The 13,813-nt window shown below is 54.7% G+C and overlaps 4 protein-coding genes across 4 annotated transcripts; 2 read left to right on the forward strand and 2 right to left on the reverse strand.

Annotated features, from left to right (window-relative positions):
* Positions 1-553: 553 nt before the first annotated feature.
* Positions 554-1,636, reverse strand: G647_09381 (uncharacterized protein; the record flags this gene model as incomplete). The annotated part of the gene is made up of 1 exon (XM_008733684.1): positions 554-1,636. The coding sequence occupies one exon, from the start codon at positions 1,634-1,636 to the stop codon at positions 554-556; it is 1,083 nt and encodes a 360-aa protein (XP_008731906.1).
* Positions 1,637-2,753: 1,117 nt separating this feature from the next.
* Positions 2,754-3,967, forward strand: G647_09382 (uncharacterized protein; the record flags this gene model as incomplete). The annotated part of the gene is made up of 3 exons (XM_008733685.1): positions 2,754-2,830; positions 2,918-3,172; positions 3,229-3,967. The coding sequence occupies 3 exons, from the start codon at positions 2,754-2,756 to the stop codon at positions 3,965-3,967; spliced, it is 1,071 nt and encodes a 356-aa protein (XP_008731907.1).
* A 1,472-nt stretch (positions 3,968-5,439) lies between these two features.
* On the forward strand, positions 5,440-7,388 carry G647_09383 (uncharacterized protein; the record flags this gene model as incomplete). Its single annotated transcript, XM_008733686.1, has 3 exons — positions 5,440-5,519; positions 5,676-6,035; positions 6,158-7,388. 3 exons carry the CDS (start codon positions 5,440-5,442, stop codon positions 7,386-7,388), a joined length of 1,671 nt encoding a protein of 556 aa, XP_008731908.1.
* Positions 7,389-7,623: 235 nt separating this feature from the next.
* Positions 7,624-13,804, reverse strand: G647_09384 (uncharacterized protein; the record flags this gene model as incomplete). Its single annotated transcript, XM_008733687.1, has 2 exons — positions 7,624-8,056; positions 8,124-13,804. The coding sequence occupies 2 exons, from the start codon at positions 13,802-13,804 to the stop codon at positions 7,624-7,626; spliced, it is 6,114 nt and encodes a 2,037-aa protein (XP_008731909.1).
* Positions 13,805-13,813: the final 9 nt, after the last annotated feature.

Genomic DNA, 13,813 nt, shown 5'->3' on the forward strand with positions numbered 1-13,813 from the left:
TGAATTGGAAAGTAACTTACACAGGGACTGCCCCCGTCCAGCTTCAACCCGCTCAGCTCCTCCGCCTGGCAGCGGAAGGTACAGTAAACACGCTCTTTGACTCGCCTTGGGCAGGATGAGGTGTTCAGTATTGTTTCTCGCACCACCACACGAATATTGGTCACGCTGCCTTTGGGATTGTCACGTCCGCTCCAAACCCACACGACTCGGACCGTTGTGTTGAAGGGAAAGGTGATCATATCAATAAACAGTAGGAGTAAGAGTTATCCAGCCCAACCCCGAATACCTAAGTCGCTGGGTCGGTTACTGTTCCCACTAAACGCCATCCCACGCCGCACTCCCGTCGATTATCTCGAAGACCTGGTGTTCCCGAACCGTGCACACCTGGTCCTGCTGGAAAACGCCAGTGTGTCTGCCCTGCACAATAGATGCCCCCCAGTTCGTGACGTTTTGAAGTGAGTGCGGTGCACTTTGTTCGTAGTGGTACATAGATCATACACTCCCAGAAACCCTCTAATGCTCCCGAACCACGGAATCGCGAGACACACCTGCTTCAAACCTTCTCCGGTTCAGCAGCCATCCTCGCCACCCCTGCGGCTGCAGAAGCCTCCGCATCAGCTACAGCAGAGCCCCGGACCGGCGGACTGGTGGCCAGATTTGATGGAGTGGCGGGAGTATTCCTGGGTGAGGCACTCAAATCACTAATCTGCCGCTCCAGTTCCCGTATCCGCATCCTGAGCATCTGATTCTCACGGGTCAGGTTTGCGGTTTCGGCTTGGTAGTAGGCGGTCTCGTCGCGGAAACTGTTCCTGCGGGCGGTGCTGACACTCTCCACGGGTGAGGGAGGCCAGTCGGTGCTAACAGCGGTGCTGATGCTGGACTCCTGGCCCAGCATCGGCCGCAAGGCTGGCGAGCGACTGGCGCTTGAAGGGCCGCGGGAGATGCGTCGGGTCAGTGGTGGGACGGCTGGGACGGCGGGATGGATGGAAGGGAAAGACGGCGAGCGTTCGGAGGCAGGAGTCTCGTCGTCCACGACGGCCGTATTGTTCCCTGGCAAAGCGGAGTTTGGTTGTGACGAATGACGCGAGTGAGTGCCATTCGGACCTTGACTGCTTCGAAGAGCCTCAAGTTGAAGCTGTTGTTCTCGGATCATCTGTAGCATGCGGTTCACCTGTGCTTCCTGCTCTTGTTCCAGCTCATTGTGGATTTCACCAAGACTCGGCTGGCGTTGGTGGTGGGGGTCGCCGGTCGCGATGGCTGATCGTCCGCCGATAGTGGGAGGGCTCGCTAAGGCATAGCTGTGGCCAAACCCAGTCCGGGAGTCGCTGCTTGATAACTCGCCCGGACTCGGAATGGTAGGGTCGTTCAGGCTGATGTTCATGGCGACCTGTGAACGGCGGCGATCGGACGGCATGCGGCCCAGCCGAGGCGAGCCTCTGTTGCTCAGCGAAGAGCGCCGTGATTCATTCGCCGCATTTGTGACAGCGGCGGCCGCAAGGGATATGGATGAGCTCCGCGGCGAAGGAGTCTGGTTGCGGTTTGGTGGGAGGTTTGCGGTCTGCATCGAGCGGGGTTGCATGGGAGACGAAGAAGTTGATCTCGATGGAGGGAGGGAGTTTAGGTCTGGCGGAGCCATCATATGAAATAAAAGGACTCAAAAAGCGGCAAAGAGCAGGAACTATATTTACTTCGCACGATATGATGGTGCGATTGGTCAGGCCACAGGCAAATATGGATGGGTACGGATATGCAGGAACGACAAGTTGAGTCTGAGGGCGAGGCAGAAGTCAGGCATGACCACTGGCAGCTGACCAGCAAACAAAGTCACGGTGCTTGGCGAGACGCAGCCTGAAGGGAGGACGATGAATCAACATGTGAGAGGGATTATCCAGTGTCACATCGTGTTCGTGTCTTCCACAGCAGCTCGAGGTGATGGATCGTAGAGTCGGCTTGAGAGACGACTCCAGAGTAAGCGTTGGCGGAGGCAAGGCTGCGTCATTCGGCTCCTCACTGAATACAGTACATTGTACGAGTACGGAGTACAGAGTACTATGCAGCGGAACGAGTCAGACATGGAACCGTTTCAGTGAGGGCATTTCTCAAACGATGTGCCTACGAGTATTCAATAAGGTCCTCCGTATTCTTACGGCTCTTCGTACGGAGTACATACCTTAGCTAGGAGTGCTATGGTGAAGGGCACCTACTGTACTTGCTACGAGGAGTTGTCAGGCATTCCTCACTACGTCATCAGGCGGCTGCGTGACTTGCATCTCGAAAGCTTCAAGCTTCACCGTGATCCTGGTGCATCGCCGTGATCGCGTCTACACAGTCCTGGGCACGGGCTCACTCGAGCCTCACTTCTTGTTCCATTCCAAGTCTAACCGGCTACAGGACAGCTCACACCCATCTCTTCTCAATCTGTACACGGCCAATCACGTTCCATAGCCTCCCCAGTTGGTGACCGTGGTGACGAGCTAAGGCCAAATTGGGGGACGTTGTTTACATACACGCTTGGGCTAGGCTTCCTTGGGCGAGCTGTTAGGGACGCCCGGCAGCCGCTCCCCCAGCCACTGGCATTTATCTCCCCGATCTGCCTAGGTGTCCATCCCAGCCTCCTCCCACCACCACCCGCCCTTCAGCTTGAACAGTTACAGGTTCCCGTGATATCAGCATCGCATCCGTTCCGTCCTCGCAACAAGACACTGTTCCACCCATCTACACGCACGTCGCGGCGACGCACCACTTCTGCCACCATGTCCGGTCTTCCATATCTCCAGAAACTTCGCAAAAGCGACCTCACTGAATTCGCTGAAACGACCAAGTTGGCCGAGTATGTACCGCCCTCACCGACCCGCGGACGCGTTCATTCTGTGTCGCATTGTGTCGCGCATTGTTGCTGACTTGTATGCGACCACAGCTATGCACACCTGAAGAAAGCCGAGCTCGAAGTCGCTCTCGACGAGCACCTGCGCGCCAATTCAACCACATATAACAAAGATCCTTCATTGAGCGAATACTACAAGCGCTTGGGCGGCAGCTCACGATCGCCCACGAAGAAGACCATCGCTGAGAAGGTCACCGAGACTCTGAAATCCGACGACGATGCGCCGGCTCCGGTGAAGAAACCGAGGCGCAAGACAACTACTTCGCCAAACGACATACGCGACTCGACGTACGTATCGCGCCTGGGTTGCATTCCAGGAGCAAATAGCTGACATGTCGAAGCAGAGAAGAGGAGCCGCTGGTGAGTGCTCTCGTCAAGACTCCAGCCAAAGAAGTTGCTCGTCGCACCTCCATCCTCGCGTCTCAAATACCCATCCCACCTTCGCCCGCTGTGGTCACCGACGTAATCGATCAACAGGCGCGTCGCATCAGGACATCCATCTCAGATGCCTATGACCGAACGCAGATCCACAAGGCCGCCGATGCGTCGCGGGAGCTCCTTTCTTCGCCTTTGACGGTCACAGTGCTCGCCATCCTGCTGGAAGCATATGGCCTGCGGGCTCAGATCCTTCCCAACAAGCTGCTCACTCAGATCCCCGCCGTACCGTACGTGAAGTCGACGCCAACGCCGATCCTGGTTCCGGATCTATTTCTTCTCCTGGAGTCCAAGTTCTGGGCGCCCTTCTCCCTGTGGTCTCTCACGTCGCTCATCTTACCGGCGATCATCTCGTACTTTATCAACCTGCCGCTGAAAGCGCACCCCAGCCATAGCTACTCCACGCGCCAGGCCGCTCTGCAAGCCAACACGCAGATGCAATTTGACCCATTCATCTTCAGTCTGGCGAAGGGGCTGATTGCATACCTGGTGTACGCGAACCATCTTGCCCTGGGCGGGTTGTACACGCACTTCACCGTCGCAACTGTCAACGAGAGTATTTTGGGCGGATGGTTCGCCATTGTGATTGGCTCCGGGCTGAGCGCCGCTGTGAGCTTGTATGAGGCTGTGCTGGTGAAGAAGCATTAATTGAGGGCCGGAAAGTGACGTCGGCACGAATGGCGAGACTTGCTGCGGGAAAGCAGGTCAGAGGCCAGAGGGATTTGCACATGTACAGTGCTTGCTTTGGGTGGTTGGAAACATTGGGAAACAGGATGGATGAAATGAGTTACGATTATCTTGGGTCGATCATCGGAGGCGTTTTGAGACTCGAGCCGGCAGTGGTCCATGACTTTGGTCGACTCGACTCGCCTTTTATACCCATGGGTTCTCAGTCGCTGCGCGTCTGGCGCAGGTCTATGCGGGTCGGTTTATGTGCTCGTTCAGATACCATTACACACAGTCACTTTTGTCCTTGTTCAGACACCAATAACATGGCCGGAAATTGTGAGGCTTTCATTCCATGTGCGCCTCCGTGGTATCAGGAAGGTGTTGTGATCGCACGTGGTGACACGGTTATGGACTGCGTATACCGACTGTTCTATGAAGTAACCCATCGTTGTCCGGTAAAGGGCGCGTCTCTCACAGAGGCAATTATCAACACGGAGGGCACATTCCTGCAATTGCGGTATCTCTCTCATGCCAATACTGACTTGATCACTATCACCATCATGCGTTACCGCATGTAATCATGTATGTATGACCGGACATTCTTCCTCCAGAAACTGTATTCCCCCCTGCAGTGCGGAAGCGAACAACAACCAGTCATATTCATGCCCGAGACCGCGTCTGTCCTCGTGTTTAATGGATCATGATTTCAATCAAGGGACATCGTATCTCGACCCTGGAGGCCCTTATCCTCTTGCATTGGTCATGCGATGTTGCCGGTCATGGATCTTGCCGTAGTGTATCGGAGTACCAGAGTATCAGGAGCCCAACTGTAATGTGAGGATAATCAAGTTGGTCTAACGTACCTACTAGGTACTGTACATTGTACCGACTTGGGGACAACGCGTCAGTCACATCGGACGCTGAACACCTTCATAGTGAAATCGTCCGTCCATCGACGCTCCCTCGAAGGATAAGTCCAGGATGAATCCGTGGATCACCGGCGGCTCAAGTTGACTCATAGAAAGATCAAGAACTTGATCCTGGGCAAGACGCTTACCACGCTTTCACTTCCACTTTACACATACGGGGTACCTATGTATACTCGCAGTGTCTAGACACGTGAGTTGATACGATTTAGTGGTCTCGTGGCGTACTATATTCATTAGCGCATCCTTCTCCCTGCGTGATTGGTTGACCGACCGATCACTCAGTCTCTCGGATCTCAGATTCTCATTGCAAAGGCACATCTTGGGCCTGCTCAATGTTTCTTCACTCTGCACAGTATATGTAGATACGTTCTATCTGATGCGCATGTCTCAACCGATACATAGCGCCGCCCTCACTGTGACGGTCATGCCAATCCGTGCCATCTGACTAACATCCACACCGACACTGTCGGACCCGACCGCAGTCCTGGGAGACCGGCATGAGTGAGATGTACGTGTGCGAAAATGCCAGCTCCCGACAACATCTACGAGGATGACGTAGACTTCACGACCTTGGCACTCCAGTATCCCGACTTTGCGAAGAGGTATGTTCTCTAGCTTTCTGTTCCCGGAAGCGGGTAATTATGGGAGTGGCGGTGTTGAAGCGTTTTCCTTCCTCCCCCGTTGTGGGAGAAGATGTATGTCATAGGGATGGTATGTAAAAGGTCGCGTCGTGTTGGAGGCCCACATACACAAGACAGAGGGCATGAAGGGAAGACGATGGAAGCAAAAGGATCGATGTTTAGCCAACCACACCCTAGCACACGCGGCATCATCGACCACGACAAACATAAACTAACTGCCTCCCGCGTGCGGACGGACGACAGGCTCAAACCGAATCGCCAACTCGACTTTTCCGACCCGGAAAGCGTCAGACAGCTGACCAAATGTCTCCTCCACCGGGACTTCAACCTCACCATCGACGTGCCGGACGATAGACTGTGTCCGCCGGTGCCCAACCGGTTCAACTACATCCTGTTCATCCAACGTCTCCTGGACGACACGTCGCCCGATTTTCACCAGGGATATGATCGGGAAAGACAAGTCCTCGGCCTCGACATGTAAGTCTGCTGTTGCCACTCGGTGGGGCAGTCTCTATTGGATTGCCCACCTCATCACATCGCATCCCGTATCATCTTGACTATGCCACACTAAACCATGACTAACTCCCTGCCGAGTACAGTGGAACAGGCTCCTCCGCGATCTACCCGCTCTTGGCCTGCGCTCAACGGCCGCGCTGGCGCTTCCTGTGCACGGAAATCGACGACAAAAACCGGCAATACGCCCAGCGCAACATCTCGGCGAACAATCTCGGCTCCCGAATCCGCATGATCGACACGGACAGAACAGGCGGGAAGCTCATCCCAGCGGCTCAACTCGAGCATTTCGACCGAGTCGACGTCCTGGTGACGAACCCGCCCTTCTACTCGTCAGAGGCGGAACTTCTCGGGTCGGCAGGCCAGAAATCCCGGCCACCGAATTCGAGTTGCACGGGCGCCGCGGTCGAGATGATCACGCCGGGAGGGGAAGTGTCGTTCGTGGGAAAACTCATCCGCGAGTCGGCCCACGCGGAGATGAGACGCAAAGTCCAGTGGTTCTCCGCCATGCTCGGCAAGTTGAGCAGCGTGGGCACCATCGTCACGCAGTTGAGGAACCAGGGATGTACGAATTTTGCCGTCACCGAGTTCGTCCAGGGCCAGAAGACGCGACGGTGGTGTGTGGCCTGGAGTTGGATGGGCTTCAGGCCGGGAGGTCATGTCGCGAGAGGTGTGCGCGGCGGGAGTGGAGTCGAGAAGAAGTGGTTGCCGCCGCTGACCGAGATGGAATTTGACTGTGAAGTCGAAGACGAAGCCGAGGACAGAGATGAAAATGGAGATGAAAATGGAGATGGAAATGGAGACAGACTAGGGACCGCCAGAGCCGTGGCCGAAAAAGTGACTCGCGAGATTAGAAAGCTCGATGGCGTGGCGTGGAAGTTCGACGCCGCAACAGGGGTAGGCATGTTCATGGCCCGGGAAGGCGACGTGTGGAGTCGAAAAGCGAGGAGGAAGGCGATTCAGGTGCAGGACGCTGATGCGAGTGGACGACGTCGAGGTTGCGAGGTCGACAAGAACCGAGACGCTCAGAGGAATAGAGGTCGTGCACCGGACGGACTTGAAGACACGGTAATGGAGGATAGAGAGGAGTCTGAGGACGACGACGACGAATCCGAACAAGAAACCGAGCCCGAGCCTGAGCCGGCTCTCGTGGCGAGAATCTCGATCAGGACGTCTCCTCTTCCTCTTCCTCCTGCTGACACACGCACACGGTCCAAGCGAACGATCCATATCCGCCATTTGCAAGGCCATGACGCGGTGCTCTTTGAGAGTTTCTGCGGGTGGTTGAAGAGAAAGGTCGTCCCGCCGTCGAGGTGATTTGCAGGGGCGAGGAAGAGGCAAGCATCATACATGAAAATCCTGATGACTACAATAATGAATGCATGAAGAATGTCTCCGGGGATTTCATGTTCGAAAGCGTCATTGCGCCTGTCTGGACGGGTGGTATGAGTTTACATGGGTCCAGAGGCTTTCTTGCTTGCTTGCTTGCGGTGTACCACGGAAAGGAGCTAGAGCAACTCCCTTCAACAACAACGTTGGAGTGCTCCTTTACTTATATCGAGCCTATCCTACTACTAACTCGACTGCCCCTCCTCCCACCGTGACTCGGGAGCTCAAATCCGCGACTCGCGTTACTCGGACTCGTCGGCGTGGCACTCACACTCCCGTTCCTCCTGTCCCGCTCTGTCGCGGAACTGATACTCCGGGCCCTCCCCCTGCCGACCCACTCTGGCATATTGAACTTGAGCTCACCGACCCGGCGGAAGAGACCCCAAAGCGCACTTCGGAGGTCCGAGCCCATGTCCTTCTCGAGCAGGCCGACGGCAAGGGGATAAAAGGTTTCAATGTGCTGATCAAAGGACTCGCGTGGGAAGTTGGTGTACCCCTCGAGGACGTCGATGACGACGGGTCGCCAGGCGACGATGTTGCGTTGTTGCGTTTCTTCGTCAAGGAGGATGAAGGAGCGGATGATGTCGGCGCAGAGACTATTTTGGCCACAGGTTAGCGTTCGGAGCCGTGGCATGGTCCGAAATGTTCCTAGGTGTGACTTACGGTATCAGAGCACCCTCCGTCTGGTCGCGACTCGACCTTCTCTCTTCGCCTTCATCGTGGTACATCCTCAACAAGATACTCACGTATGTGTTTGCTGAACCAGACTCTTGCTTGAGCAGGTTTGGAGGTTGACGCATGAATCCTTGTCGCCAAAGGGCCATACGTAGGTCCTTGTCGCCATTGAACTTCTTGGCGAATTGGTATGACTTCTTCAGCAACGCCATCAGCCGTAGTAGTTCGGGCGAGGGTATCTGTGCATAGACGGAGTCGTTCGAGAAGAGCTCTGCGACTGTCTCAATCATGAGGAGTTGAAGAACGCAGTTCGTGATGATCTTGTTGAAGAAGCGGCGCCTGGCGGCCGTCACAACCGGCGCGGGTGCTTGCATATCTTGATGAGGGCGGTAGTCTTCTAGCACTTGTGTCGTGTCGGCCTGGGGAATCTCCGGAGTCGGTGCCGAAGATACTTGGGATTCTGTGGAAGAGTTCGGCCCGTGGAAAGATGCAGGTGCGCCGTTCGTTGTCGGCGTCTCAACGATTGTGGTGCCTGAGATAGAGAGTCCTTCGGCACCGTCTTGTGCCGGAGTTGGTCGAGCATCCGACATGGTGGCCGCGGCGGAGAACAACTCATAGGCGGTCGTCCTATTGAACAGCTCCACAAACGCAGTGACAATTCTCGACCAATGTTCTGGGGAGAACTTGGTGACGTTCTGAAGGATGAGCTGCTGGAGACAGTTGCTGCCAATCCGGGCTATCGTGTCGTTCTCTTGACATATACACAAGGTGAGGAGATCTAGGAACCGGTCCAACATATGCTCCAGTGAGTCAAAGTAATGCGTGAAAAGAGTGATCATGTTTCTGAGCGCCTGGATCATGGTCGTCGACAGCCAGACCGACAGCTCTTCGTGGTTAGGGGCTTTCGACATCTCCGATTTGCTTTGCAGCACGACAAAGATCGGGTACAGCAATTGCCGCCAGAGCGTGTCCCAAAATTCTATCGGGAAGTCACCGCCATATCTGATCAACGTCTCGAAAAGATAGGTCAGCGCCCTTGACCGTACTTCAAGGTCGTCTCCGGTCATCAGCACATCTTGGTACGCAATGAGGACCGGATACCAGAACTGCTCCTCCTCGGTCTGCGAGGTCGGCTGCTTCACTCCTGCAACCACGTCGGACGCTTCGGATTGCGATACTCTTCCATGGCGTCTCGATAGAGGGCACTCCGGAGTCTTCAGCATTTTTGGGACAGTCGATTTGAGCAATTCGATGGCCTGGAGCGATTTCTTCTGGAACTTCAGGTTTTTGGAGAATTCGGTAAGACAGACGATCAGGTCTGGGAACGAGCCCTGAGAGATAACAACGCCAAATCGTGTGTTGTAGATCTGGGTCGTATAGTCGAATGCAATGTTGACGATTGCTTCGTACTGTTCTCTGGCGGCAACGGAGAAGACGCCGAACATGGTCTTCCAGCCCGATCTGATGTTGTCTCCGCGAGCCTGAATCATCTGAATCAAGCATCTCAGGACCATGTCTTTGACAGTAACCACGGTGCTGTTTGACATGACATATTCGAATGGCTTCAAGAAGTCTTTCTGGAATTTGAAGCCGGGTAGCTCTTCAATTTCCATGAACCGCATAGAAAGCTGGCGAAGCGAGTCGAGGGCGAAAAATACCACGGCAGTGTTGTTGTGACAGCCGACCTGGTTGAAGTGTTCGCCGAGAACCTCCCAGATTCGCGTCCACTCTATTCTGACTCTGGTCATGTTGTAGTAGCTGATCTCAACCAGCTTTTGAAGACTATACATCCTTGGCGATTCGGTGTTGCCAGAGGACTGAATCTCTTGCCAACTGACATCGGTCAATGCCTGGACAAAATCGACAATCGCCTCAGATGATAACTTCGCAGTGTTGGTGAAGATACGATCTACGCCGCGAACCATGTCCGTCGACTTGGTCTCGTCCGCGACCTCTGGCCGGAAGCTGTGTGCGGACCGAGGTCTTGGTCGCTTGACCGCCTGCATTGATCGTCGGCTCCTGCTGTTTTCCTTTGTGGAGCTGGACGGTGTATGGACACTCGCCCGTGTCACGTCTGGCAGAACACCTTCGTCAACACCCGTCGAAAGGAGTTGCAACCTGTCAAGTTGACTGATGCACATCAGAACCTCGCGCCATGAGCTTTTCAATACTTCGCCCTCGGTCAACGCAACCTCGATGAGCACTTTTAGCGCCTCCAAGTTCTTGGCCATCATCTCTTTAAGGTTTCCGAGGTTGGTGAATTTAGCAAGAGCTGTCAAAAAGGCCACTCTAGGTGTCTCCAAGTCGAACCGGCAGGATAACCTGATTGCCAATCTGAGGCCCTCCAAGCACTGCCGGATTAGGTCGAGATTTTGTGCATCTTGCATTTGGCTGGAGAAGGCCGAGAGAAAAGACATCCAAGTTGTATTGAACATCGGTCCAACGTGCTTGCTCGAGGTTGCCGGGATGAATCGCGAAAGAGCCTCTCGGACTGCCGAACGCTTTTGCGCTCTGATCAGACTCCGGTATAGTTGTTCAGTCTTGTTCGCCATTTCTTCTGAAGCCTGAGTGTATTTCTCTTTCTGCAGATCTCTGCCTACGTTGGCCAGGGCCTGGCCAGCTCGCGACGCAAAACCGACAGCCGGAGTGGCAGTTGCAATACCCAACTCCGCGGCGTGCTCCCGCTCGGATGCGAGAACAATCTCGTTATGAGAGATTTCATCGAAGATGCTACTCAAATACTCCGCGGGCAGATCCTGGCCGTCGTTGATACCACGGTTGTTCTTGATGAAATCCTCGACAGTCATCCTGGGTCCTTTTAGCTTGGAGCTGTGTTGATCGGTGTTCAGCATGATGACCGAATACGCAAGTACGTAAGCAGTATCGGCATTTGCAAAGGCGTTTGGATTGCCGCTGAGATATCGTTCCGCGAACTTGAGCATGAATCGATCAATCTTCTGCGCCTCTCCTGGAAGTCTGAAGCTCTGCAAAAACTGCCTCAAAGCATCCACGAAGCGGCGCTTTGTGAAGTCCATCAAGTCGACAAATGCGTGCATTATGGCCACGTTCTGCTCGTCGCCTTCTCCAAGGTATTCTCCCAGCATTGCTTTGTCTAGTCTGTCATTCGACGCCAGAAACTTTGCAATGTCTTGTGGCGTGTTGCTGCGAATAAAGCCCTCGGCCAAGAGAGCCTTTATGCCACGTTTTGGCTTGAAGTTGAATTGTCGGATTGCTTCATTCATCGCAGACTTCCGCATTCTGACTTTCTCGACTTCACTGGGATCATCTTCGGCCACGGGAGTTGAAACGCCTGACTCACTGCCAAAGCGAGACACACGGGGCGATGCGGGAGGCTTCTCGCTGTAATCCAGAGATTCTCTCGAGTCCTCATACGATCCCCTCGAAGCCGGGTAGCGAGATCCGGATCCGTTAACTTGTTCTTGACTTCCTTGGCTTGACCAGTTGTCGAGCGAATGTAGAATTTCCACAAGACACCTTAGTGATTGCTGCTTCAGGGCATACTCGACAGGTACCGCTGGCGGAGGGGGAGGAGGCTGGCCGAGACTCGCTGTTGATAAGCCAGGGAGCAACGCGCCTCTGGAGTGCCACTCGGAAACCGGCGTCGACGGCTTTCCCTGCTGTTCTTGGTACTGATGTTGCTGGATGGCTGTGACCACTACAGGCGTGCTACAAATGCGTGAGAGGTGCTCGATGATTTGCTGATACATATTGTCCAGGGCGGTTCGGTCGCAGTCATAGTTCAGGTAGATCTCGACCAAAGCACGTGGATCGCCAGATAGTCTTTCCAGGACATCCATAAACATCTGCTTTTGAAACAGGGGAGCACTCCGTCGCTCGAGAACTGCGAGATAGACTTCTTTCAGAAAAACTTCGAGCTCCTTTTTTAACAGAACGCGCAAATGCTTCAGCGAGAGCCAAAACAGCTCGCAGCAAACCTCATAGACTCGCGGCACTGAACTGGCGGCATTACGGGACAAACTCAGGCATAAGTGAGGTTTGGCCACATGGAGGAATGGCGTAGGCTCTGTATTATTGCCGCTTTTTATGGTGGAGAATGAGGATGTGAAGACAGCCGTGTAGTTGTTGATGACATGGTATATCAGATGGAGGGATAGTAGCTTGGAACGCATGTTCTGAGATCGGAGGTCCTGTTGTTGATCGTACGTCAGGACTTTCTGACTTAATTTGCAGAGTGAACGGAACACTAAGAATGCGTCCTTGATGTAGACATCGTCTTCGTCCTCTGGAGACATTTCTGGCTCCTCGCGGTCTTCTTGTAAGCTCGATCGAGAGACGGGCCCGGAGCTAGTGCGGGTGTTCTTGCGTTCTCGTCTTGCACGGGTGACGGTCGTGGGAGCGCTATCGGCTACAATCGCGTCGTCCAAGGTTTTGTTGTTTTCGAAGCTCTGCAACGTTAATTTCTCCTGACCGGCAGCCGAGCCTTCCATGAGCTGGGGTGGAGTTTCTTGGTCCGGAGTGTCGACCTGTCCATTCGCGCCGTTCGCATCCCCCGGGCCGAACATGGACGTGTCCGCGGAAAGGGCTTCGTCAGACTTAGCCTCGTTGGTCTCTCTCAGACGAGCCTCTTTCAAGTCCAGCCTGAGTCTGACGCGCTCAAAAACGGTCGCGATCATCTGAAGTAATGATCCCTGCGCGACTTGCTGATTCTGGCTCGACTTGGAGTAGATGAAGATGTTGTATATTTGCCGGACCGCTTTCAAGAGACCGGCACCATGGACGACGATCTTGTCGTCGAGGACGGCTGCAAGCAGGGACTTGATGATCTGTTGTTGAATTTCCGGGGCAGTGGCTTCATTCTCGAAGCAATCACAGATGGCCTCGATCGCCCTCTCGATAAGAGGCGGAGTATCTGCTGAGCCGGCTTGACTTGCGGCCACGACGGGGAAGGCGAAATAGGAGTAACTGATCAGCTTTCCAATGCAGTCTAGAGCAGTCACCTGCAGAGGTATATTGAATGACTTCGTCGCCATCTGCAACGGCCGGAAGATGACCTCGGGATTAACTGGCTGTTCCGTGTTCTTGATGTTTGCCAGAGCGGCCTGAACAGCATCTGTGAACTCTTTACTCTTGCGGACCTCCTTGGCTGCTCCAATGGTTTCAAGGGCACTGACCACGAAGACCGTGGAGCTGACGGGAAGAGGCCGTGGGGTCGTCGTGGGCTTTGGTATTGAAGCCTCCGGGCGAGGTTCCGCTTGTGTGTCAGTGTGCGTGGCCTGCTGGGCTTGTCCGTCCTGGTGCTGAGCCGAGCCAGCGTCGTGTGCTCTCCGGTCCTCGTCCGCAGCATGTCTGGGCGCATGCTCGACATCTGGAGATCGCGGAGCGTCCCCTGCCCCTTCTTGGGACCTCGAGCCTTGTTCAGAGTCCTGCTGCGATTCTGTCACTACCGAGGCAGTATCTTCAGAGGCGGCCTCGCCCGAGTCGTCCTCCTGCCGTGCATCTTCAGCATCGGCGTCCTCGACAGTGATGGTTACGCCGTGACTCGGTGGACTATCCTGATCATCATCCTCGGAGGCTGCATGTACACCCGCAGGTTCCCCGACATCCGCCTCTTTCTCCGATGCAAGTGCTGGCTTTTCGACGTGGTCCGTATGCTCGGTTTGCGGCGGCTCATTCTCGACTCCAGACATTAGGGCGCG

The sequence above is a fragment of the Cladophialophora carrionii genome (assembly GCF_000365165.1).
Source record: "Cladophialophora carrionii CBS 160.54 unplaced genomic scaffold supercont1.9, whole genome shotgun sequence".
In the NCBI taxonomy this organism is placed as follows: Eukaryota; Fungi; Ascomycota; class Eurotiomycetes; order Chaetothyriales; family Herpotrichiellaceae; genus Cladophialophora; species Cladophialophora carrionii.